A 25,013-nucleotide genomic window follows, 5' to 3' on the forward strand; every position below is an offset into this window, starting at 1 on the left:
TTAAACAAATATTTTCAGTCTTGAACAAATTTTTTAAATGGTGACAGAAAAATAGGATTAAAAAATCTTTAATCTTTCTGCCACTGCGAAAGATTAAAATCCACACGCATCAGTGCAGACACACAGACATTTTCACTTTTATGCCCTAAGTATTGCAGAGGTATTTTAATGTTTTGAGGGTGTTTTTTTTTAATCCTATCAGAGCATCCTGTCTCACCTGGACAATTGACTCAATGGATCTCTCTATTCAGGCATAGAGTAGTTATAGACACGAAGCTTTGGTTCAGAGGGAGTGAATGCTGCAGCAATTCCTCTTGTAGAAATTAGGGCTTTTCAGGATCCGGAAATCTCTTCTTTGGAGAGTCTTGCTGACTTCCGACCACTTCAATTAGAGAAATTATCCATGATTTCAAAGCTTTGGCTGAAGTGGCAATTGTAATTCCAGCCTCCAGTGTGGCAGCTTTGAAAGCAATATCAAAACCTTGAGACATTTCAGAGAAACGAATGAGGAATTCAGGTCAATTCAGAACAGGAGGAAGTGGTGAGACTGTGCTTTCAGACCACACCAGGTGAACTATTCATATTTTAAGTGCAATCATTTAACTTAATTGTTGATATATAGTTACTTGAATAAAGTCAATGGCTTTTGTACTGTGGAGAAAAACTTACATGCAAACATCAGTTTTATGTGTGATAGGATGATATGGATTCTTTGCTCAGCTTGTTTGGACTGAATACTCATTTTGTCAATTGAAAATTAAATAAATGATTATGTCATTATTATCATTTCAAATTTAGCAGGGAAAAGTAGATTATGACTGGAGTTTTTTGTTGCTGTCGGACAAAATGTCAGATAACCAGATGCAAAACCAGAAGACAAAAAACCCTATGCGGACACATCTAATCTAGTCTCCGAGGGCTTTATTCATTATTAGAAGTTGAATGAATGAAGAAGCTAAAAAAAGAAATAAATAAAACCTTCACCAAATGATAACTTTAGAATTAAAAAGCAAAGCTACTGGCAGATATACACAAAACGTGAGAAATAAAAATATTTTGACAAGGACTTTTCACATTCCAACTCTCTAGATTCATAATTGGTTTGCATATTTAAAAAAAAAAGTAAAGCACTTTGAACTGCCTCATTGTTGAATTGTGCAATGCACATAAGCTTGACTTGACAAGAAAAACATCAGGAGTGTGACATTTTTCTTTTCTCATAAAAGCTTCTTTTGATGTATTATTAAAACTGAGGCGACAAAATAAGGTCAATCGGAAACTTAAAATGAGGTTGTGTTTTCAACTTCTGAAAAAGTATGGTAAATCAGGTGAATTTTAGATAAAACATGGAGAGCTTCATATTTTTGATGGAATGTGCTACCATGTACAGAAATTTCAGGTCTGGTAGATTCAATCATAACAGAATGCAAAAGGTCTGCTGTGAGCTTTTTAACGTCAGGAGAAATGCACCAAATGTAATAAAAACATGAAAAATAACAGTTACTGTATTCCTGATCTTTTTGCTTACACTATCATTTTGTGGAGCTGCACCAGAAAAGTACATTTAATGGATTTCCCATTTCTGCTGCCATGTATTTTTGCTCATTGTCAGACTTTGAACAGCTTCCTACTTAAATCACATATTTGTCAAATGTGGTTGCTTTTGTCTGTTTTGGGGAGAAATATTCCATAGGGAGTAACGTATTGTATCGACAATGCCATCTGCATTTAGATGCATAGGAGTTTGGTTTTCACAAATTGCACAGTAAGCTAACTACACAAACGGACAAACAGTTATGTAAAAAAATAAATAAAAGCTTAAATTAATTTAAAATCTTTACAATTAAAGACCAAACAAAATTTCCCACCCACTGTAAAAGTCTAGCTATAGTTAGGATAGGGGCTTGTATGATTCTTTGGTTTTCCAAGAATGCCTTGACCTGTGAAAGAGCGGGTCAAATGATGACTTGCATGTAAGTGCTGGCAGCCTGCATGTTTACAAAGAAGTGCAGAGAGCCAAAATCCAGCCCTTTCCTTTAGTTGTACTCTCTCATCTTGCATTATGTCTGTGTCAACTGCTTCAACCACTACATTCAATTGCCTTGTGATTGGTTCAATAGACTACCTATCAAATTGCCAATCTTTTCATTCTTATTCTTATTCAACATTTCAAGAGAAGCACAGTACAACCTCGATAGATTATGTCCAATTATGTAATATTATGAACATTTTCAAATAGTTGTTTTCTCCAGACTCCTGTTGTTATTTTATAACTTCTTTCTACCTCTGAAAAGTTCTTCCCCCAGCTAGCCATCCCCCATGTTCTATGACCTGTCACCGACAAATAATCTGTGTTGTTAGTCTTGTGTGAAATGAGATAATTCTTAGAGAGTACTGCTTTGACCTCCGTCACCTTCACCTTGAGCCAGGTGCTTCACTTTACCAGAAGAGCATCATTTCCATGGAGGCTGAAGTGGAGAAAACTGGTAATGATTCTGTTTGTCCTTTAATGAGCATTTCACAAGGATTTGTATTGCGATAGCTTGGCCCACCTTCAAGCTAACAAACACAGCTGCCGTGCTTGTTTGTCCATGAAGATGATTAAAAACAGAATCTCACCTGGTCTGTACCACTACAGAAAATGCTGAATTGTGTAATGAAGGGCAGAGCTCTATAAAAAGTAAACATTTCAGAAGCAATCGTGAGAAAATGACGAAGCATAATTTTCATGAAAGAGAAAAGAAAAACATGCAGTAATATAAAAGCAGTGTTATTCTGTTGTGCTTTAGAAATCCGGTTTTTACTGTAATTTAAAAAAAAGTTTGAATTGATTTATGTTAAGTAATGAGTAGCTATGAAGCTAAATTTCAAATGTTTCATTTAAAAAAAAGCGCCTTCTGCTTAAAATAGAAGTATTGTTTTAAACCGGCAAGCCTCAAACCAGCTGTGTTTGGTTGTGGTTGTGCTGTCAATGGATACTAGTATTGTGTATTTTGTAACAATAGATCCTTCTTTCGATTCTGCTCCAAGCAGTATAATTCTTGGTACATTTCTGCCCCCTTGTGGTTATTTGAAGTGAGAAGGCAATTGTTGCTTTATCGCTGATTTTCACTCTTAACTGTCGCAGAGATGCCAAATAAGGGCCGTCTTCAGCCATAAACAAAGATTAAAGAATCTGCTCACAACTTGGTTGTACATTTTGGCTCATACTACCAAAATTTAAAAAATAAACTCAATAAGATAACTTGATTGCTCTGTTATCTTGTCATTTTTCTTTTTAAATAAATAAGTCATTTAATGTTGAAAATCACTGGGAAAGCTAATATTTCAAATCACAACCTCTCCCCAATCAAAACAACAACAACAAAAAGGCAAAATCTCTATTTAAAGGCTTTAGCTGTGTTGTATGCCAATATGCATAGAATTACGTAGGATTTAAGCAATGAATAAGACAAAGTGTTGAAAATTTTTATTTCGGTTGAAGATTTAGTATCAAATATCTGTGGAGAATGTTTTCTTGGTTTTTATTTTAATGCCATTGAATTTATGTTATGTTATCTACAATAATATTGACATGTCACCATCTTGTTTGAACAGTTTTTGACCCTTATCCTCTCAGAAGGGATGTGTAATTGTAATTTTTAAGTAATTCAAGCTATGACTTGCTCTGCTTTCTATTAAATGAGATTTATTCGGTTAAAAGACATCGTGAAACAGTGTATTTTGCTCTCTGTTGTGCTGTGGCTTTTTCCCTGTGCTGAATAATAGCATGCCGTTGAAGATCTCCGTGTCTAATGGGGTGTCTATACAGCTGCCTAATGGATGCATCAGTTTGCTGAGGATAAATGATTATCTCAACATTTCTCCATCCCTTGCTTGTGCAGATTTAAATGGGAAACATGTGTACATACTTTTCCTGTGCCTCTATGAAGAAGCTAATGCCATGTAAAATATAAAAATCTGCATGTTTAGAATAACAAAGGTAATAGATGAACAACTGTATCTGGGAAGTCCTCAATGGGAAGCTATGCACCATGGTAAAATTCAAGTGATTTGATGTAGCAAGTAAACCGTAAACACTGATACACCTTTTGTTGGAATCTTTATGTCACTCCTTAAGATAAAGAAATGTTTAAAAATGGGTACTATCTATAGCTACTTTTATGTGGATTGAACCATTGCCTTCTTCTTTTACGTACTACATCTAGACACGTCAACGTTGAGTTTGATTTAAATTTCAACATTTCCTTTATTTATGTTTGCTGAAACAATGAATACTTTTCATCTTTTTGGTCTGTAGGAGAGTTAGGGTTTGTCCTCCATCCTTTAAGCCAATGCTGTGCTCTCTAAGGTGACCAAGTCCTTTCAGTCATTCTGTTTGAGTAAGAGATATTTTGTATTTCTTTTCTTTGCTTGTTGTCACTACCTATTGATCTCTTCAAATAAATGCCGCATAAATAGAAGTGTGATGGAAACAGAGAAAAGGAAGACAGAGAGAGAGAGAAGAAGGTTATTCCTAACAATGAGCAGTTTTTTAAATCTGAATCGTAGTTGAGATCAATAAAGTGTGTTTGATGAGAATAACACTGTTCTCCTCCCTGACCATTTACTACGGCTTCCTACTGGGTACAACTAAAGCCCAGACACACACAAAGAAAGATCTTCAGACATCGTCTCGGCTCTGTCTATATATCGACAAAGTCTTTTTCACCCTCTCTAATCCCAGTGTGTCTTTGGCTCTCAATAATCAAATAGGTGATAGTGAAACAAACTGAAATTTGTGAGAGGAGGCTCACATCTAATTCTTCTTCTGTAGTTACTTGAAAGTGTAGTTACAGGTGCTGGAACAGTGGACAAAATCCCCCTGACGTTTGTACAGTATTGTATTTTTCAGAGTTTTAGACATTTGAAACACTTTAGAATGTATATTTTAACATCCTAGTCTAGCACTATGTTGAAATTTATCTTTATCAATATTGATCCAAATTTTAACCTAAAGCTCAAATTTTTATGACCTTGCATATAAAGGATGTGTAAATATTGTCTTAGTTTGTGTCCCAATTTCTCTTTCCTTTTTCTGTCCACTGTTTTATTTGTCTCTTATCTTTCTTTTTCCTATATTAATCCTATATTCAGCAGCACAAATCCAAAAACAGTAAAAAACATGTGGATACTTTTTATAGTACTCATCAGAAATAATTAGCAGAGGAATTTTTTTCATTAAACTCCTAAAAGCTCTCTTGCACAGAAGACTTTCTATTTTGGCCTTTCTGTGTTATCCAAAAAGTTAAAGTCTAAATATAGAACCAGACATTCTTAAAAAGGAAGACAAAGATTCACAAACACTCTAATGTTCAGCATCAAGATATAATGAAGAGAATATGCACTCATCTGAAGTTTCACAGATGTCAAGCATTATTCCAGGGACTCTGCTGAAGCTAGTTACTCAGAGGTCACAGTTTGTTTGGGGCTTTGATCACCATTGGCATCAATGTGTCCTTACATGCCAGATCATCTCAAATTTTTGCTTTTAACTCTTGGTATATAATTCACGTATAGTACAGTCCTTCATTTTGATTTTGCTGTATCTTAGCAAATCTACAAACCTCCCATTCTGAAGGCATAGGTGGGCATAGGTCCAAGAGTAGTTTTTTTTTTTTTTTTCAACAGACATTCTTAGTGAACTCAACTCAACACTGTTCTGATTTTATGATTATTTTTTTAGCTAAAAACCCAATAGTTTTATATCCTTTTCAATAAAGTGTATCAAGGGCATTTCAATACGCTTATCTCAATTATGGTCTCTCACCATAACTGAGAGACTGAACTTGGTGCTGCAGCTCCCCATCTGTCATGTGCTTCATAATATTCTGCACAATGCACAACGATGTATCGGACTTTAACTTTGTTATTCTTGTCCTCCTCCATTGCTTTGCAACTTTCCACAGATGCTCACATATCACGTAACCTGAACTGTGATTTTGTCATAGCTTTGCTAGCTTACTGATTTGCTCCTTGATTTTCATTGCCGTCTTCAATGATTGCTCTGTTGCAACAAAGTAGTAGACTTTTTTTAAACTCCAACACTAATTTGAAGTGTTCTTTCCTCCTGCCCCAGTGTACATTCACCTGCTGTTAAATTTGGGATGAAACCTATTTATTGACAATAAGTTCAGCAGAGTTAAAGGTTTCATTCCTACTTTTGCCACCACTGAAGTACTAAACATCATGTTGCAGAAGTAGAAATGCTCCTCTATACATTTAGCTGAGCAATTTTGATTTTGTCGTGGCTCTGACAGATTTGAGCTGACCTGAGCCCATTGTGCTGTTGAAAGAGCCCTAATAGAACATTTTGTTACAACAAATCTTGCTCCATTGTGTGCCTCGCCGGGTGCAAGTGTTTTTTTGTTTTTTTTGTTTCAGCTTTCTGACTCACTTCACAACAAAAGGACTTCCATCACATGCTGCACTGCTGTGCCTGTCCAAAGCAATTTGGGTCACACCGTGTGAAACTGGAAAACGGGCTATATACAAGATCAATTTTGGATCAGACTGGAAAGCCTAAAGAGAAGATTAGAGCAAAGACTGAAAGAGGAACTGGATGAAGAGTTAGAGGATAGGGGGCCATGCAAACTAATTGCAGTAATCAAACAAACAAAAAAAATACTGTAAAAACAATATGGTGCGAGAATTAAAGACCACAAACTGAATGCAATCTTCATTTTCAGACAAATGGATGCAGGTGAGCTGTAAAAAGTTAGTTGTTTCCTTGGTACATTAATGCAATGCTTTATAATTATATTCATTAACATCTTGTTGACAAATCTCAGCTGAAAATGTTGAAATGGCTGTCATTTATGTAGCTTACCACAAGAACATCACATTTCGGCTGAACATTATAAAATCCTGATATACTCTTTAAAACAAAGATTAGTTCAAAACCTTCATACCAAACTACAACCAAAGAGTCATTGTGGATAGTGATGCAGAGGGCAGAAGAGATCTTTGTTTCACTCAAAAACAAAGCAAAACAAATAAAAAATAAATGTACATTTTTGGAAATTACGTCCATATTTTCTTATATTAGAAGCAACTGGATGCAATCAAGCCATTGTTCTTCTGACACAATTATTCCTGTTTTTCATAAAACTGCTGTTTGTCTCTCCATGGACAAAAATGTTCTTTTAGGAGTGCAGTATTAATTTGATAACTAGGTGGTCTCCATGGAACCCACACATAACTGTGTCTTTGTACTAGAGCATCTTCTTTTTTTGTTCTGATTTCATAAAGAGGGACATTTTTATTAATTTCTCATCAGAAAATTGCTTTTCCAACCCAACAAAAGGGCATCTTTCTGCTTTTAAGTTTGTGAGTCATCAAAAGAACAATTTACTGCAAGGCTTGGAGATGTTCTGCCATTACTTTTAAAGTTATAATTTATGCATTTAGTTTCCTTCCTCACATTAATAATAAACGTTAATGCTGGGGTCAAGAAATATATTGTGCAAAATCAACTTTTTGAACTTTATATAATGTGATGTCATTCCCTCATGTCTTCCAACTACGTGATTGGACGTCCACTGTTTGATCATGCTGGGTCCTTAAGTCCCCTTTTACACCAAGCTGTTTTTCAGTGAAAGCATAATTGTTGCGATCCAGCTGTGATCCATTTACATGTGTACCAGTAAATCTTATCAGTGACTGCAGACTCTCTGCAACTTTTGAAACCAGATCTCAAAGGGAAACTTTTTGAGAACACATGCACAAAATGCACTGCTGTAGAGTTTGTTCCAAATTATGTTGGTGAGTTGCTGCAAACTGTGGCATTGAGAGACAGAGAGGAGATGAAACATTTGATCATTTCGCTGTCACAATTATAAACCAGAGTTGGCAGACAAACACGTCCGCCTGTATTAATTCATATCAAGTTAGTCTCTGTTGCTTACTGAAATATTTCCTGAAGACCTCTCAGGAAGAATTTGCCATGCAGCAGAGAACAAGGGGGAGGTTATGAGCAGTGCATACACAAGATTGATTGACAGCTAAAAATGTCTTAATAGAAAATTTAATTTCTGAGATTAGAGTTAGACATTGAATGTGCTTATTAAAAGGAGGCTACTGAAAATACTTGCTGTTTTTAAGCATAGATGTGGTGACATACATCATTAGATATTGCGTGCATCTGAGTTTACTGAGTTATGAAGCATAACAAAAAAAGTGCAGTCAAAGTTTAACAGTGTCACAACTTTAAGCTGTCCACAAAAAGTAATTACATTTTTATAGAGAAATGTATGCCTTGAGATAAAACTAGTCATTGAAAAGCCATCGTAGTTTGTTCATTTTCCTCCCTTTACATTTTCTTTCCCTATTAATATGTTGATGTGTCCTGGGATTAGATACTGAACCACACATTGCCAGTGTGCTTGATCTTCTCATTTGAATTTGGTGGCAAAACCGTGCTGCACACTGTATCTCATTGCCTGGGTGAGTCTTTAACTGTGATTAAAAAAAAACTGTGCATTTTTTCTGATTTGACTTTTTCTTTTAATCAGACCATCCCCCTATTAATGCGTAAACATTTTTATTGTTTTGGACTTAATGCAAAGTGATTAAAACCTTTTCAGTATATGATTTTTGGTTGTTAATATTCATGCTAACTAACATATTTTCATAATAACACTCAAACAGTAAATTATGAAATGCAAAAAGTTCAAATAATGGTGAAAATATGTATGAGCACAATACTTTCCTAAAAAAGCACCAAACTGCCACTCTGTCAATAGTAATGAATGCTTACAGCGGCTGCAGTCAGGAACTCTTTACCTTTAGATTTTTAACTTCCTGTTCTATTCTTGTACTGAACTCTTCTCATTTGGCTTTCTTGGCTGAGTAATAGCAAGAACACCTTGCTGCAGCAAACAGAAAGGGACAAGGTATGACAGCCTCATACCTTATTTGGAAATGGGACCATTGCACTCCGGAAATGAAGGGGGTGCTATTTCTGATATTATCTACAGTCTCCCGTTTTTATTTTCTTTTGAAATCTGTGATATATGTTCAAGTTTAAGAAGGAGTTCCACTCTCAGCATGTATTTGAACTTGTGTCTTTTATTTACTTGAACACAGCTCACAGTTTTTACAAAATTTTGTAGCTTTCGGTGCACTTCCAAATCTGCACCATGGTCGCATCTTTCCAGGCCTGCTACTGCCTCTAGTAACATAATTTCATTACTAAATCAAAATTCTACAAAAAACAGTGGTCTGTCCTCACCCCTTTCTGTTTGCTGCAGCGAGGTCCTTCTCAGTAATAGTAGCAAAAAAACAGAAATAAGAAAAACATATTTTGGTAATAGCGTTCCTGTAGAACGCTATTACCAAACGCAGGAACCCTGTCGAAGACATTCATTGAAAAAAAATATTTTTTAACAACCCAACTCAATTTAGACAACTGTTTGATTCAATAGAGGAATATAATTAAGAAACAATAACCTGTATCAAATTCATGACCTCGTCAACTCATTTGCAGAATTATCCCTGAGATGCAATTTAGTAAATTAGAAAAGAAAGCAAATGCTACAATAGCAACAGCTTCTGTTCTTACCTGTGTTCATATCTTTATTTTGTTGACCAATATGTGGTTCTGTTGTTGGAAGCTAGAAGCTACAGGGAAATTGTTTCAGATTTTGCAGATGTCTTTATGTCATAACAGAAAATGATCTGCAGTTAAAAAGACCTAACAAAAATCATGCATATGTTTTGTCATAATGTTCATCATGACGTTATGGGTATTTTAAGCAAATAATGGAATAGATGCATTTGTGTTTACAGACGGCACAAACTAGTGATCATTCCCCTTATCCTCATCCTTCAAAGGAACTTTGCTTCACTAGGCACGCCTTTGTCTTCATTTTATTCACCATATTAAATCCATTGAACAGATAATGCCCTCTCTGTTGTCAATTTGATTAATGCAGCTCAAAGAAAATCAATTTTCCACCATCTTTCTCCTCTGTTTCATCCCCTCCTCCAGTCTTCCCTCCTATATCAGTCTATCTGTCAGGTTGTCATGGTAGTGGCTTCAATAAAATGATTTCAGACTGATTTAAAGTAGCACTGCCTGAGTGATGGCATGGATTACTGCATCTACTGATAAGGTTGAGAAAAACTTGATTTTCTTGGGGAGAACAAACTAAGACCTTCCTTTCCATGATGGACTGAGCTGAAAGCCTGGAGGAGGCACAGGGACGAAGGGAAAGATAGGACATGTTTTAGGACCAATAACTTGAAAAAATACCAAAACAAGGTCACCAGACAATTTCAATGCAAATGGAGGAGCTGCACATAAGATATCTACTCAGAACACAGAAAATGAAATTAGTTTATCACAGTGACTCAGAAATTTAAATACCAAAATCTGCAACAATATATGAGAATATACATCAACTAAATGTTGAACTGCCTTGTCGCTGAAGTGTGCTATGCAAATAAACTTGACTTGCAAAATTGGAAAAACACATAAACTTCCAAAACAATGCGTAAATTTGAATAAGCGGCTCTACTACTGTCTGACCATGCATACAGTCATCAGAATTTATATGATTGTAAATCAGTCCCAAATATTTTTAGAGTAGCATACAGACATTCAGTTCTTTAGCTTGTCTGCAGAAACCGATCGTAGCAAGCTCTGGTTCAGTTCAGAAACGTCAACACAGACAATCTGAATGAGGAAAGTCCCATGCTTCTGAGGTTCTTGGATTTAGGATACATCTGCGTATTTAGATTGCTTACTAGTTTCCCACATTTCTTGTGTAATCTAGGGCCATTTCTTTCCCATTTTCTCTGTTCAATTCTAGTTTCTTTGATTCCCTCACAGTTGCACCCAATTTTCTAATCAACAACTTAATCTTGTTCAGCAGTCAACTCTCAAGTATATTTATATCTTCTAGTTAATCAGCTTCTGGTCAGAAATATTTTTTTTTAGATATTAAAATCCTGATTCACATTTTCTACCGGTTACCACTTGCCACTGGTAATGCACCATTGACTTGTATTGGCAAGTCAATGGTGCCAATAAACAAAGTAAGTTGTAATCTGACAATTAGGTCTGAGTATCTAAAAAAAATAAATAAAAATAAAATAAAAACATCATGGTAAATCTTCCTTAAGTTTAGTGGTCTGAACTTTTTCAGCGTTAATTCAAAGATTTGCCAATAACTTTTCAGGTCACCTTGTAGGACGGTGGTCTAAATTAATAAGAAAGTGGACTTGTACAGCTTTAAACCAGATTAGAACCAGACAGAAAATTTCTGCAAAACTGTTTTTAGCTCCACCTTATGTTATGAAGATGTTAGATCACACAGGCAGCAACGGACAGAGCAGTCGGAATGGTTGTGTTGACCTTTGTTCCCTGTGAAAAGAGGAAATAAATGGTCAAGAGACCTTAGAGCAATAAAATAAAGTGACTTGGTATTATAAATCATGTTTTCTTCAACAATATGTGGAACCCCATCATTTATCTGAATTGCAGAAGGAGGCATTGAAGGGAAGCAGGGCTTGGGACGCTTTGGTTCTGCTTATAAATCTTGGACTCTGTCAATCCTACTCATGTTACTTTTGAAAATCCTTCTTTCATAGCATATAAACTGATTTCAAATTTGTTTTGGCATGGCTGGAGGAATTTGAAGAAAAAAAAAGCAGTTGTCTTTTTTTTTCTTGTCTTGATTTGTCTCAAATCAGACAAAAATTTATGTAACTTCCTTGTAAGAACTATTCATTCTATGAGATACAGAAATGAACAGAGCTGCTTCTGATGTCTTGGTTTCTTATGTCTTGTGGAATCCATACTTCTATAAGCCATGCCAGCAGTGAAAGAAGACAAGATGTATTTAGCTATAGTATTTATGCTGTCGCACATTAATGTAGGGGTTATTTTAATATCTTCATGTATTTTTAGCATATGGATAGCTTTAAGGCAAACCCTGGGATTAAATCATCACGTGATGAGTTTTTCATAATCTCAATACTTGTACCACATTGTTTGCTCGAGCTGTTCAGCTTATCCTAAAATATAAAGGTGCTTACGTTACACAAGCAGAAAAAAAGACATTAAGACTTTTAAAGTTCAAATCAAACTGCAAAACACATAAAGCCCTCTGCTCCCTGAGGCATGAAAGACAATTGGTTTATGCCCCGGGTCAGTCAGTGGTGTATGTGAGCCAGCTGGTAAATATTACCTTTGGGTTTAACCCCTTTCCAATGCATCATTAAGATTGACATCATGTCCTGGCCTCTAAATTGAGGTTATTGGTCTTAATCCACTGCTCCAATAAACTTCTAATAGCCTACACTGTGGAAACTTGATGCATGCTTCACCCTATGCCTTAAAAGAACTCATTTATATTTATGACAACCTCGGCTCTCAATTCCTGATTAATCCACTTAATATTACAGTGCAGATCCTTAAATCTCCTACTCCCTGTGTGGGGAGCAGTAAGGGAGCCAAGGATGTGACAAGAATGTCAAACTCTGAGATTCGCAAATACACAAAATACATCCCTTCTGCTTCCTCTGCTGTTGTCTCCAAAGTAAAATTTGACAAAGAAAATATGGATAGCAGCCAGACATCAACATTTGCACATGCTTGCTTTCATGCAAAACAACCTAAGAAGATTGGATTAAGACATCAGCATGCCATTGAAATGCTGATGACTGTGATCCTCTGTTTTTGTTGGAAAGACCGAGAATGAAAGCTTGAGAGACAAGCACAGGCTGTGTCACAGATTAGCTAGTCAGCAGAGAGTAAGAGATACTTCATCCCTCTGAAGAGTTTTATTTGGTCTAGTTACTAGCAGCCCTGTACGTACAAAGTGGCAGATATTTTTTTTAATGGAAGAAAAGGCACTGAAGTCACAGAAACTGGTGTTTCAAGACGTTTCTCTTCGTTTTCATTTAACACCTGATAGAATTGTGTCACTACTTCAAGTATTTCTGATGTATCAACTTCTGACGAAGATGTGCAAGGCGGTGTCCTTGAATACTCCTGTGAATCCCTCTTCCCACCTAAACGTATTTCTTTCTTCGCGCTACTCGGCTTAAGCAGATGGCCACAAAATGGAAATAGGGCCTCAATGAACCTGGTTGCATCTGTTCTGGGTCACTCTGCAGACACAGTAATTCTCTCACTCTCCAGCATATAGACACCTCAGACACTCGCATGAGGCTCCCTTCTTCATTATGGATTGGCTGTCATGATACACACAGCTGTGACGCTGACTGCTATCCGCTCTTGTTACAAGCTGGGGAATAAAAGGTCTCCTGGCTCAAAGCACAGAGTGATGAACGTCCATCTTATCTATAAATTGAAGCCCAGCATAAGAAATAACAACAATTGAATTAGGTGTTAATTTTAGTCAATAAAATAGCTCATGGGGGGAAAATAAGCAGTGATCTATTTTTCTGGTTTTCTGGTATTTATTTCAGCTTTTAAAAAAAAGGCCAATCTATGGTATTCTGAACAAATGTAAGATAATTTAACAATGGGGGACACATTTTCTTACAGATCTCTTCAACAAATACAAGTTCCTTGCAGAAATACTCACACCTAAAGCTTTTTCACATTTTGTCCCATTACAACACCAATAACAGGTCAAAATATAACCACAATAACATTATGTTCCGCACCACGTTTAAAATATTTTATTGCAGTTTTATTTGGTAGATCAATGTAAATATTTTGCATAATTGTGAAGTAAAAACTTTTTTAATGGTCAGTAGTATTCAGGGAGAAAGTAGTGGAGACAAAACATGACTGGGTTATTACATAATTTCTATCATTAAAAACACAGACATCTCTTCAGTTCATCACCAAAAATACAGACATTCAACTAATAAGTTTGCTGGGGCAAGGATAGTATTAATTAGAGAACCATACAAGAGACCCATATGCAACACTCTGGGAGCTGGAGAGATCCATAGCTTCAAGTCAATTGATAAATCAACTGTTAGTTATGAACTCCACAAATAAGGGAGATGAGGTAGAAAACATGGAACATGTCAGACAATACTGAAACGCAAATGACCTACTTGTAAAATGCTATAGAAGAAAAGACAAGTTAACGTATTTCATAAACTTGAACACAGAAAGCTAAAACACAATAGTGGCAGCATCATGCTGTAGAATGCTCGTCTCTAACATGGATAGAGAAGCTGGTCTGAGCTGATTAGAAGAAAAATCAAGTTAACAAAGGGCAATCCACAAGGAAAATGTGTCACAGGCTGCAAAATTTAAAAGACCCGAGCAGAAATTCACCTCAGCAGTACAGAAACCCTAAACGTAGCCAGAATGATGAGGAAATGGTTTATAAAAGCATATTTATTTGTTGGAATGGTGCAGTCAAGCCTAGTCCAGCCTTCAATCCAATTGACAATAAATGGCATGTTAAAAATGGTCTTTCACAAATTACCCAATCTGTTGGAGTTTTAGCTATTTTGCAAAGGTAAAGATATTCCCCCAGAGAGAAAGAAAAAAATAAAGAAGGCGAAATCAAGACAGAAAGAGAGAGAATTGTCAAGCGGAAAAAAAATAACTCTATGTCAACTTTCTCTGCATAGCTATGCTCATGTGGACAATCAGATGAAGTGAGGAATAGCCAGGCTGCTCAGGGCAGGCCCCATTCACAGCACAGTGAGCACCATCCATTTCCAGCCGACAGATCGCTCTAGCACTGATGGTCGACAGATGGTGATGAATTGGAACTGATAAAAGTGCTAGAGATTTTCAGAGAGGGTGAGTTTCATAAACTGCTTCATCACATTTTCCCTATGATGTAGTCTTCCTGACAGTACCACCGAAATTCCCCATCTCTGCTGCACCTCCCTCTAACATTTCTATTCACCAGGGACTCATAATACTGCAGGGATCTTCTTTGAGCCTGTTGCCCCATACTCAGACAGCTCAAATACACTAAAGACATTGACTAATATACAACATAAGGCAAACTACCAATGCCTAACAAACAGAGTGCCAAACTTAGACATGGAAACAAAAAAAGCCCCAGCTCTGAATGTTTTATTGAGTGTCACAAAGAGACAGAAGCATCAAGAATATTTATTGAATGACAGACAGACTTTGCCATTCGTTTTCCCACTAACCAATGCTGTCATCTAGTGGTGTAAATCTGCTAAGGCCTTAATTTTCGATCACTGTTAAAAAAAAAAAAACTCAAAAAAACTGCAGGCTGCTTCAGTGCTGATGAAGACAAAATGAACACATAACTCCTCTCAGATTAAACACTGTTTTTTATTTAGCAAACCAGACTAAATTATATTTAAATCAACAATTGTATTTACAACTAATTTCATTTTCTGCTCTATTTCCTAGATAATATCTCTGCTTTTAGTGGAAGCAAGGACAGTCAATATCAATAAAATGTAAAGTTTTGAGAAGGATCTTTTGGCTTTGGAAACAATAAATAGTAATTAAATAGTAACCTGTATTATTTTGAAAAATACATCATTAGCTTTTACCATGTATTTTTAACAAATAAATGATTGTAATGTGAACAAGAAATGTGAACTGTTAATATTTGCCTTCAATTTATTTTATTCCTTGTGCTATTTACTAATTGAGCAGTTTTTCAGTCATGCTTGAAAATTACCAGCTTGCATCATAGTCAGTACTGTGATGCAACTAACCACACGAGACTTGCATTATAATAAGAGTTATTATTACAGTACTCATGACATCATCTAGGTTTGCATCATGAACCAAAACATCACAATCAGAATTTGACATGAAACAGGTTTTTCTCCTGTAGGTACAATGAAAGAGGAAAAATATTAGTCTGAGAAAATATGATTTAAGCGAAAACATCCTCACCATAACATCCTCCTAAACTACTGTGTCAGATCAACTCAGCCCTCCAGGACTGTCAGCAGCAGAAACAGCAACACTGTACCTGTTGGGGAAAATATAGACTAAATTTGCTTTGCATTGTCCTCACATGATAGCAATGATTTAATAGGATCCAATTAAATTCTTGATTAATGTGGGTTATTGCTACGCTGTTGTACAGTGTTTCAAGATCTTGTTCAATGTGCCCTTTTTCAACTTTGAGCCCCTGCCCTTCCAAAGGACTCTGCACGGCCCTGGGCATATTGCTCCACATAATGGCCAAAAGCTCATCTAAATGAGAGAAGCAATATTTTTTACCTTGACAACACCCAGCTTCAACACTAAGCAGCTAAATAAAGAAAGTAAATAGACGCTAAAATGGCATACCCAGTTAAACACACAGCAGCAATAGTGCATCACGGCCCTAGCAAACTACCTATGAGATTAAAACCAAAGCTATACTCTTTCCACTAACTTCACCACTATGTGCAGAAGTCACTGAACCAGCAGCCAAAGAAGAGGAAAAACAAGGCTCATTTCACAAAGCCAAAACCATAATTTGAGTCCTACCTTTGCTGTTTCATTGTCATAAACCATGTTTGAATGAATATTTCCACTCAGCCATTGTCCTTTTGTCATTCCTCACTATTTTCAATTTTTCTGTCCCCTTGGATACTGTGCAGAAAACTCAGGCGGACTTTCCTTCACTTTCGCGCAAGAGAGCATTTTCCTCATTAATTCAAATGCCTTTTCCCTCACTGGGCTTGGTGAATAAGGTTGCTATGTGATTTTGTACACTCCCACTGATTCTATTGGCTATTGAATGTGTCAATCATCCAAAACAATTAATGGGTTACAGATAAACTGCCCTGCAGTGTTTGATTTTAAGACTCCAATGCTGAATACTTCTATGACCAGAGAACACAGGAGAGTACTTTTTAACAGTACTCTTATATTGTTTCAAAAACCATTGTTATTCATTGCAATGGAAATTTATAGCAAGATGTAAGTTGGGGGGGGGAATGAATGAATAATTTGTAAAAAAAAAAAAAAAAAAAAAAAAAGAGAGAACATTTTGTAATTGCACGCCTGGTGCCAAAATGTAAAAAAATTGAACATTTGGAATGTTCGTCTAGGCTTGTAACAATTTTTATCATTTTTTTGGGAGGAAATTTGGTACAGTACATGCAGAGCCCGTACTGTGGAAGGATTTGTGCATACTTCCAAGGAAAATCCACAAATATATTCTATTAGAATTTTTTATCTCATTTTTGTTTTTGCCATTTTTTGTTTGCTCTCATTCAGTAGTAGAAATTGTAATTTTAGATCTTCAGAATATTCTCTTGAGTGTTAAATTCATTTTTATACCAGAACCATTCAAATGCTCCTTGCAGTTCCTGAGATTTATCGAAATCACTTTGGGGTTGCCATTTTTGAGAACCCTCCAAAAATAGACATAGAGATCAGGTATAACCTGCAGTAAAAAAAAAAAAAGAAAAAAAGTGTTCTTTATTTAAAAATGTGAAGGAGAAATTGTGGGCATCAGTTCATGACCTAAAGTTTGAGAGCTTGTGAGTCAACCAACAAGACAATAAAATGTATTTGATGATCTGAAACTTACATAGTAGTGTATGCTTCCTTTTACTGTGAACTTTGACAAGTAGCTTAAAGCCAAGTGAGAAATGGATCAAACAGATCTTACCCTGGATCGTCTTCTTAAACGTCGATTTATATGTTTGCTGCCATAGTTAAATATTTCCTTGGCCTTAAATAGGCAGTCAAATTTAATGTCTTTTTTGTGTTATTTAACATGACAACCCATGTTCTGTTATATTGCAGCTTAGATTTCTGAGTTATTTATATCCCTTCATAAGTATGTAAATAATTGACCCCGGAGGGGTCCTATTAATCGTTTTTATTTATTTAAAGTGTTGCACACCCGCTCGAATAATGTCTGAAGTACTACAAGTCCCATGAATGATAGTTGAAGGTCCCCACCCATTTAGGGGGTCGTCCTTAAATTGTATCCAATCGTATTTCAGTTTGGTTTAAACTGACAGATCATTTAAGATATCTCATTGGTTTCTATGCGGTTTCCAGGAAGTGAACGCCATGATTCTAACCACCTCCCACATGTGAGCTCCTGTCGAAAGCACCACGCGCAGAGAAACCGGTTAGGAACGCAACGTCATTCTTCGCACCACCGACTCGACGTAACGCAGCAGAACGAGAGCGGAGTGGAGCGGCGTTGTCCGAGGCAGGTAATATACCGGCACTTTTTCTATTCATAGTATCGATATACTAAAAGCGACCATATGGTCTCCATGGTTTCCAGGGGAACGCGAAGAAAGTAGGTCGTATTAGATAAGAACGCAAGGGCCTGGTTAACTTTAGGCCTGGTATTCTCCGCGCTCTGTGCTAACAGCGGCAGACCAAGCGGAGCCCTTCCCTCACGGTCAGCTCAACTGCCAATAGTGGTCATGTGCTATAACGGTGAACGCACTAGCAGTTTGGTGCGGCACCCGGTGCAGTTCGTTACAGCAGACATGTTCGCCTATCAAGGTCTTGTGTACTAGACAGTTAGCTTCCCGGATGACTCACTGCATGTGTTTTCCTGTTATTTCAACGTCTTTTCAGGTGCTGAAGCTATTACAGCAGAAAGATGGCGGACGACCCCAGCGCGGCGGACAGAAACGTGGAGATATGGAAAATCAAGAAGCTGATCAAAAGTTTGGAAGCTGCCCGCGGGTAAGCGATTAATTTAGGCTATGTGTCAAATTGATGCCTGCGGTCGTTGCGCCTCAGTTTTATGGCAACGAGTAACAATGTGAATGTGTGGTGCCGCAACAGCTGGACATCGAGTAAATGAGGCCGAATTTGGGAGTGGTTAGCATTGCTACGTTAGCTGCTATTTTGTTAGCTGGTTGCTAAGTGCTAACTCCCGTCGCTATCAATGTGTCAAAGAGTTTTAAACTATGTGTTACGACGCGATGGTGTTTTCGCTTAAATTGTATTTTGTCAGACTATTTTTCTGAATTTTTAAATGTTTCCTGAAATTAAGAGTAGTAATGTGGAAGCAGCGATACTAGCTTTTTTGCTAGCACAGTCCGCTAGCAGACGTCATCTCTGGAAAGAGGCCGCTATGGGTGGCTTTAAATAAAACGCAGTTTAATAGAAAGGAAGAATGTGTACCGTTTGGCTTCCATGTGCTCCCCGATATACATTTTACAGCTTGAGATCAAGTTTGCTACGTTGATGTTGACATGTCTCGTATGACAGAATTTTAAAAAAATCCCCTAAAGATTCTTTATGTTGGTCACCTCATGGCCAGCAATCACTGAGTGTTATGCTGAAGAGTGACCTGACTAGGACGGAAGGTGAAAATAAATTTCCTTAGTACTAGTATTAAGTGACATGAGCGTTTTAAGTGTCTGTACTGATCAGGATTCACATCTGAAACCTGTGTCCTGTTTCACTGTCTGTTCTGTGACAGCTTGTCATTTAGTGCTGTGCTCTGAGGCCCACCATATTACACACAGTTGACTGTTAGCCCTACATTTATCCCGCCGTTGCTACCTGCTGTTGAGTGTTTGTGTCCGGTGTCAGGCTGTACCAGTATGCTTTGTCTTCACAACAGGTCGTGAAAGGATACACATGCCATGCACAGTTTTTGCTTTCAAGGACAGTGATTTAGTTGTGTACAGATGAAAGACCATCTTTGTTGACCCTTCACTTTAAAACCTTTTTATCTGTGATGTTCTGTAAGGAACACTGTGTGTTTACACACTAATAAAGAAATAAAAATGGAGTTATTGGAGTAACAGAAGGTCATATAGAAGTTAATTAAATGAATCCTGGTATTAATGTATTATATTCATTATATTACTGTCAACAATAGTTGACCAATAGTATATGTAGAAGATTATTATATATTATTATAGTATATTATTCCTTCTCTGAGTTTTTTTCAGGCACTAACTGTAAATCCTCATCTCTTACATAGCAATGGCACCAGCATGATCTCACTGATCATTCCCCCAAAGGACCAGATTTCCAGAGTAGCCAAGATGTTGGCGGATGAGTTTGGCACTGCTTCCAACATCAAGAGTCGAGTTAACAGACTCTCCGTACTCGGGGCCATCACCTCTGTACAGCAAAGACTAAAACTCTACAACAAGGGTACGTGTTAAAATAAATAGGTGCATCAGTGTGTTCAATATTAATATATCAAAGGACTGTTTGGAGTGCAATAATTGTTACCTAGCAATTGTATTCTAAATGTTATCCACTGTTAATATGCACCTTACTGTGATATTTAGCTGGTTGGGCATAGTATTATGGCAGCAAATGCTTACATCACATCCAGAGTACATTGCCTGAATTGCTAAAGGTCACAGAGAGATGTAAAGGCAAATGAGGAAAGAAAGGGAAGAAAAAAATAGGCACATGTCATACCTAATATAGTGATCAAAATATTTATAGTTTTAAGAGTCATAAGATTTTCAAATATTGTATAGCCATAGTAGTGTGATAAAGATAAGTGACAGTGAAAAGTAATTTAAAGTAACTCGACAGTCTATTCCGCTGTAAATCTATCACTGCCTGGAGTAAGAGTTTCACAAACATAAATACTGCTTTAAAAATAAACTTCACTCTTTAACAAAAACTGCTAAGCTACCACAGTTTTAGTAAACTGCTAAACAGTACACTTTTATTACATTTAATCCTATTTTACAGTGTTAAAATGGCACTAAATGATGAGCTCATGAAACCAGGACTGGGAATAGTTCACATGCCAAAAGTATCAATCCCAGTCGTACACAGTCTTTGAGAATTACAAACACCATTAGTTCATCATAACCAACACACAAGGACAAATTAAGAAAAGTAATTTCCAAATGATAATGCAAAACATGCTTATCTGCACAAACTGTACATTACAAAACATTAGATAGGAACTATATTTTCACTAGTTCTTTTCCCACAATTTGTTATTTTTATTTTAGTTGCATATTCTCTCGAAATACTGTATTATACCAATAGTCAATTTCTGCCCCTGCCCTACCCCAAAAAAGACACTGTGTATCAGTATTGGAGCCTAACGTGTATCTAACCTGCATGTCTTCCTTCTTTTGTCAGTGCCACCAAATGGGTTAGTTGTGTATTGTGGCACAATTGTGACAGAGGAAGGCAAGGAGAAGAAAGTCAATATCGACTTTGAGCCTTTTAAACCAATCAACACCTCTTTGTACCTCTGTGATAACAAATTCCACACCGAGGTGAGAGATTTTACTCAAATTCATTCCTTCATGTTCCTTCTAGAGATCATTTTTCATGTGTGAACGTGTTTATCTTTCACGAGTTCAACATTGTTACACGTTTGTTTTCTTGCTGTTCTCAGGCATTGACAGCCCTGCTCTCCGATGATAGCAAATTTGGCTTTATTGTGATCGACGGTAGCGGGGCACTATTTGGCACGCTGCAGGGCAACACCCGGGAGGTGTTGCACAAGTTCACTGTGGACCTACCCAAGAAACACGGTGCGCCACCTCAATGATAACAATGATGTTCTTTTTCTTCTCTCTCTTTTTAAAGACAGTGCGGATTATTAAATAATGGCCTGTTCTGGTTTAATGTTGTTACTCTTGCTTTTACAGAGTTTCAAAATATATATATTTTTTATCACCCTCTTTCAGGTAGAGGAGGCCAGTCTGCTCTGCGTTTTGCTCGTCTAAGAATGGAAAAGAGACATAACTACGTGAGGAAAGTTGCTGAGACTGCTGTCCAGCTCTTTGTCTCCAACGACAAAGTTAATGTGGCAGGAATGGTCTTGGCTGGCTCTGCAGATTTTAAGACTGAACTAAGCCAGTCTGATATGTTTGACCCTGTAAGTGTGTTTTTCTTTCCAAATACATCATTCATAGAACTTATTACATTAAAGACTAAAAAGCCATATTTTTTAGTATTTAAAAACAATCAGATTTCAATTCAGTCCAGAAAATTATTTAGATATTTAACACATTTCTATGTATTTTACCACAGAGGTTACAGGCTAAGGTTTTGAAGCTGGTTGACATCTCATATGGAGGAGAAAACGGTTTCAACCAAGCTATCGAGCTGTCGGCAGAAGTCCTGTCGAATGTTAAGTTCATCCAGGAGAAGAAACTCATAGGTAGGATTTCTTTATTGTTTTGTTCTCATTTCAAGAAATAGATATTCACCAGTTGTTTGATGTCTTTTTCTTTTTTGTTTTGTTATTTTCTTCTTTCTGCAGGGCGGTACTTTGATGAGATCAGTCAGGATACGGGGAAGTACTGCTTTGGAGTGGAGGACACGCTGAAAGCCCTGGAAATGGGAGCGGTGGAGATCCTTATAGTGTATGAGAACTTGGACACAATGCGTTATGTTCTACGTGTGCATGGGGCAGAGAGCAACGGGGCAGAGAATGGTACTATCCTATAATGTACCTTTAACCCTAGTCTAGCCATGGGATTATTATTTCAATGTAATTCTAATATTTATGTCGTCATTCATTAGATGAGAAGATTTTATACTTGACGCCTGAGCAAGAGAAAGACAAGTCACACTTTACAGACAAGGAGGTGAGCACTGCAAACATCTGCATTAATTAAAACCTAATTCCAAATGATAAAGTTCCCCACCTCCTTTTTTGTCTTTTTTTTTAAGACGGGGCAGGAGCACGAGCTGATTGAGAGTATGCCACTGCTGGAGTGGTTCGCAAACAACTACAAGAAGTTTGGAGCAACGCTGGAAATTGTAACAGACAAAAGTCAGGAAGGGTCCCAATTTGTCAAGGGCTTTGGAGGCATTGGGGGTCAGTATGCTGATGGTTTTAGTAAAACTAAACAGACTGGAATAGTACACTTGTTGCAAATAAACTTCACTTAAAACATCAAGTTTTTGAAAAATACATAAATCATCTTTGCAGCTGTAGAAGTTTCCATATTTGATCAAATAAGATGGAAGTTTTTTGGTATTTAGAAGAGCAATGCTTCAATCCTACATGTGAATACAAAGCTTATAAAAATTTGACAACCAGGTATGCTGCAAATTATAGGATAATATCTGGTTTGTTATGAATAATGGCTCAACAAATTTGATCCTAATTTGTTGAGTTATGGAAATCTTTCTTTATGGAGCAGTTATTCTACCAAAAGTAAACAACGTTTTCTGGAAGTTACTCATTCACTTTTGTGTCATAGGTATCTTGCGGTACAGGGTGGATTTCCAGGGCATGGAGTACCAAGGAGAGGACGACGAGTTCTTTGATTTGGATGACTACTAGGTAGTCTTGGACTGATATTGGGAGAAAAAAAAAGAAAGGAATGAATGAAGAAATAAGGAAAGAAAAATGCCACCTCTCTTGCAGCAAGTGAGAGGGGCTACTGTGTTGACCATATATATGACAGACGCATCTTCCGATTTACCTGTTGCATACACAAACTTGCAAAATACATCTGTACACGACAAAATGCATCACAGAGGCTGAAGAGGAGTGAGAGTTTCTTTCATCCAGAGAGGGAGAAAGCCCTTCCTGAAATAAATCCCTGCCTTAGAGTGCTGGTTCCTTCCCCTAGTTGGATTGGACTTGACTCACTTTGATTCTTTTTTTTTTTTTTTTTTTTTTTGGCCCCATCTGCCCTCAGTTTTGAACAAACACAACAGCAAGTTCCCAGATTCCTTCTTGTCCCCTTACATGGTCTGATGATGGACTTTGGACTCGCTCCTCAGATATAGAAAATATATATTTTCCTTTTTTGTCTCCTCATCCTCCTACTCTCTTTCTCCCTCCCCTCTTTGCTTTCTCTCTTTTTTTGCATTACATTTTTTTACTGGTAACTGCTGCTGTTGTATTTTATGAGAGTGGGGGATTTTTTTTACCTGGGTTTCTGTAGAGAAAGGGGGACAAAGTATTAAATTTGAACTGCTGAAAACCACTTCGACCTCCTTGTGCTCTGGTCTTGATCCTGTGCCATGTATGAATTGTTTTTGAAGACGCCACAATCTTCATTTTATTCCCACTGTGGTCTGCATGAAATGAAATGTACATGACAGTTCTGTGTCAGTGAAATTTAAAAGATGCATGCTGAGTGTGTGCACATTTTGATCAGTTGCAAGTTGGCTTTATACATTCAAACTTGCCTAAAAAAGTAACCTCAAATCTCCAACACGTTTCAATATCCATTTGGTAAAATCTGTTGATGCAAATTTACTTCACAAGTGTCCTTATCAGGTTAAATGCATTATGAAAATATGTACTGTTTTTGACTAAATTGACAATCTAAATATATTGCTGTAATACAGATATTTATTTTAAATAGAGCTAAATTTTGTGAAAAGACTGTAAGCTCCTTTTATTGCTAAATGATAAATTGCTATCAATAATTAGTTGTGAATATATGGAGAGATTATTGTTAATTTTATATATATATAACTCAACTTTTATAATACTCTGCATTTTGCCCTTTATGTCTGGAAAAAACTAATTAATTTGATATTTTCATCATCCCTGTGCCTTGTTTTTTTCCATTGGCTGAAATAACATTTCTTAAAATAATACATTCAAGATTCTGAGCCAATATCCCTAAAAAAAAGTTTAAGGGCGTTTAACACGTTTTAGTGACAGCATTATTAAATAATTAAGTACGTTTTAAAGAAAAGCTGTTACATTTTCGAACTTAGTGCAATTGTAGTCCCATTTTCTTATATTTAGTGTTATCTGAATATAAGAAAAATGCTTTATGCCGTCTTAAGTTATAGCATGAACCATGCTGTAACTTAATGGTTTTATTGAAATTTTGATGAAAAAGCAAAGAAACAAAACCTTTCCAAGCATTTGCAAACAATATTGAACACTGTATATTAAGGGATGTATTGACACATCCCTTAAGTCACATACAACTGGTTTCAATGGCCAACATTCTGCATCATTTCATAGCAACACAATGCGGATGATTGATTTTGCCTTGGTGTACCCCTCTTCAGGATAGCAACAGTATCTTCATCCATTTGCCTTTTTGTTTGGGGGAGTCACCGAGGAAAGCCTTAGTAGCGCAGTAAGCCAATAAATAAAAAGCTAAGCAGCTAGGCCACACCTCCT

At 36.8% G+C, this 25,013-nt stretch overlaps 2 protein-coding genes across 3 annotated transcripts in view; one reads left to right on the forward strand and one right to left on the reverse strand.

Annotated features, from left to right (window-relative positions):
* Nucleotides 1-16,614, reverse strand: part of LOC129362789 (probable serine/threonine-protein kinase iksA) — a 103,591-nt gene extending 86,977 nt beyond the window's left edge. The window contains exon 1 of the mRNA XM_055034521.1: nucleotides 16,463-16,614. The gene's annotated coding sequence lies outside the window, so the exon portion shown is untranslated. The remainder of the gene's footprint in view (nucleotides 1-16,462) is intronic.
* A 1,403-nt stretch (nucleotides 16,615-18,017) lies between these two features.
* On the forward strand, nucleotides 18,018-23,850 carry LOC129362790 (eukaryotic peptide chain release factor subunit 1). Of its 2 annotated transcripts, none has more exons than XM_055034522.1 (11): nucleotides 18,018-18,153; nucleotides 18,530-18,640; nucleotides 19,896-20,071; nucleotides 21,032-21,171; nucleotides 21,294-21,432; nucleotides 21,589-21,779; nucleotides 21,935-22,064; nucleotides 22,167-22,340; nucleotides 22,430-22,494; nucleotides 22,580-22,727; nucleotides 23,116-23,850. In XM_055034522.1, the coding sequence occupies exons 2-11, from the start codon at nucleotides 18,555-18,557 to the stop codon at nucleotides 23,196-23,198; spliced, it is 1,332 nt and encodes a 443-aa protein (XP_054890497.1). In that variant the 5' UTR covers nucleotides 18,018-18,153; nucleotides 18,530-18,554; the 3' UTR covers nucleotides 23,199-23,850. The 2 variants fall into 2 exon arrangements, with proteins under 2 accessions (XP_054890497.1, XP_054890498.1); XM_055034523.1 differs by having other exon boundaries at nucleotides 18,018-18,149.
* The last annotated feature ends 1,163 nt before the right edge of the window (nucleotides 23,851-25,013 follow it).

This window comes from Poeciliopsis prolifica, unplaced genomic scaffold (genome assembly GCF_027474105.1).
Source record: "Poeciliopsis prolifica strain line A6 unplaced genomic scaffold, Auburn_PproV2 SCAFFOLD009, whole genome shotgun sequence".
NCBI lineage: Eukaryota > Metazoa > Chordata > Actinopteri > Cyprinodontiformes > Poeciliidae > Poeciliopsis > Poeciliopsis prolifica.

Excerpts from the sequence above, each read along its gene's own strand:
- LOC129362790 (XM_055034522.1), top strand. The coding sequence starts at position 18,555 with ATGGCGGACGACCCCAGCGCGGCGGACAGAAACGTGGAGATATGGAAA. Across the intron at positions 18,641-19,895 it reads AGTTTGGAAGCTGCCCGCGG|CAATGGCACCAGCATGATCT; the intron begins GTAAGCGATTAA and ends TCTCTTACATAG. Across the intron at positions 22,065-22,166 it reads CCAGGAGAAGAAACTCATAG|GGCGGTACTTTGATGAGATC; the intron begins GTAGGATTTCTT and ends TTCTTTCTGCAG.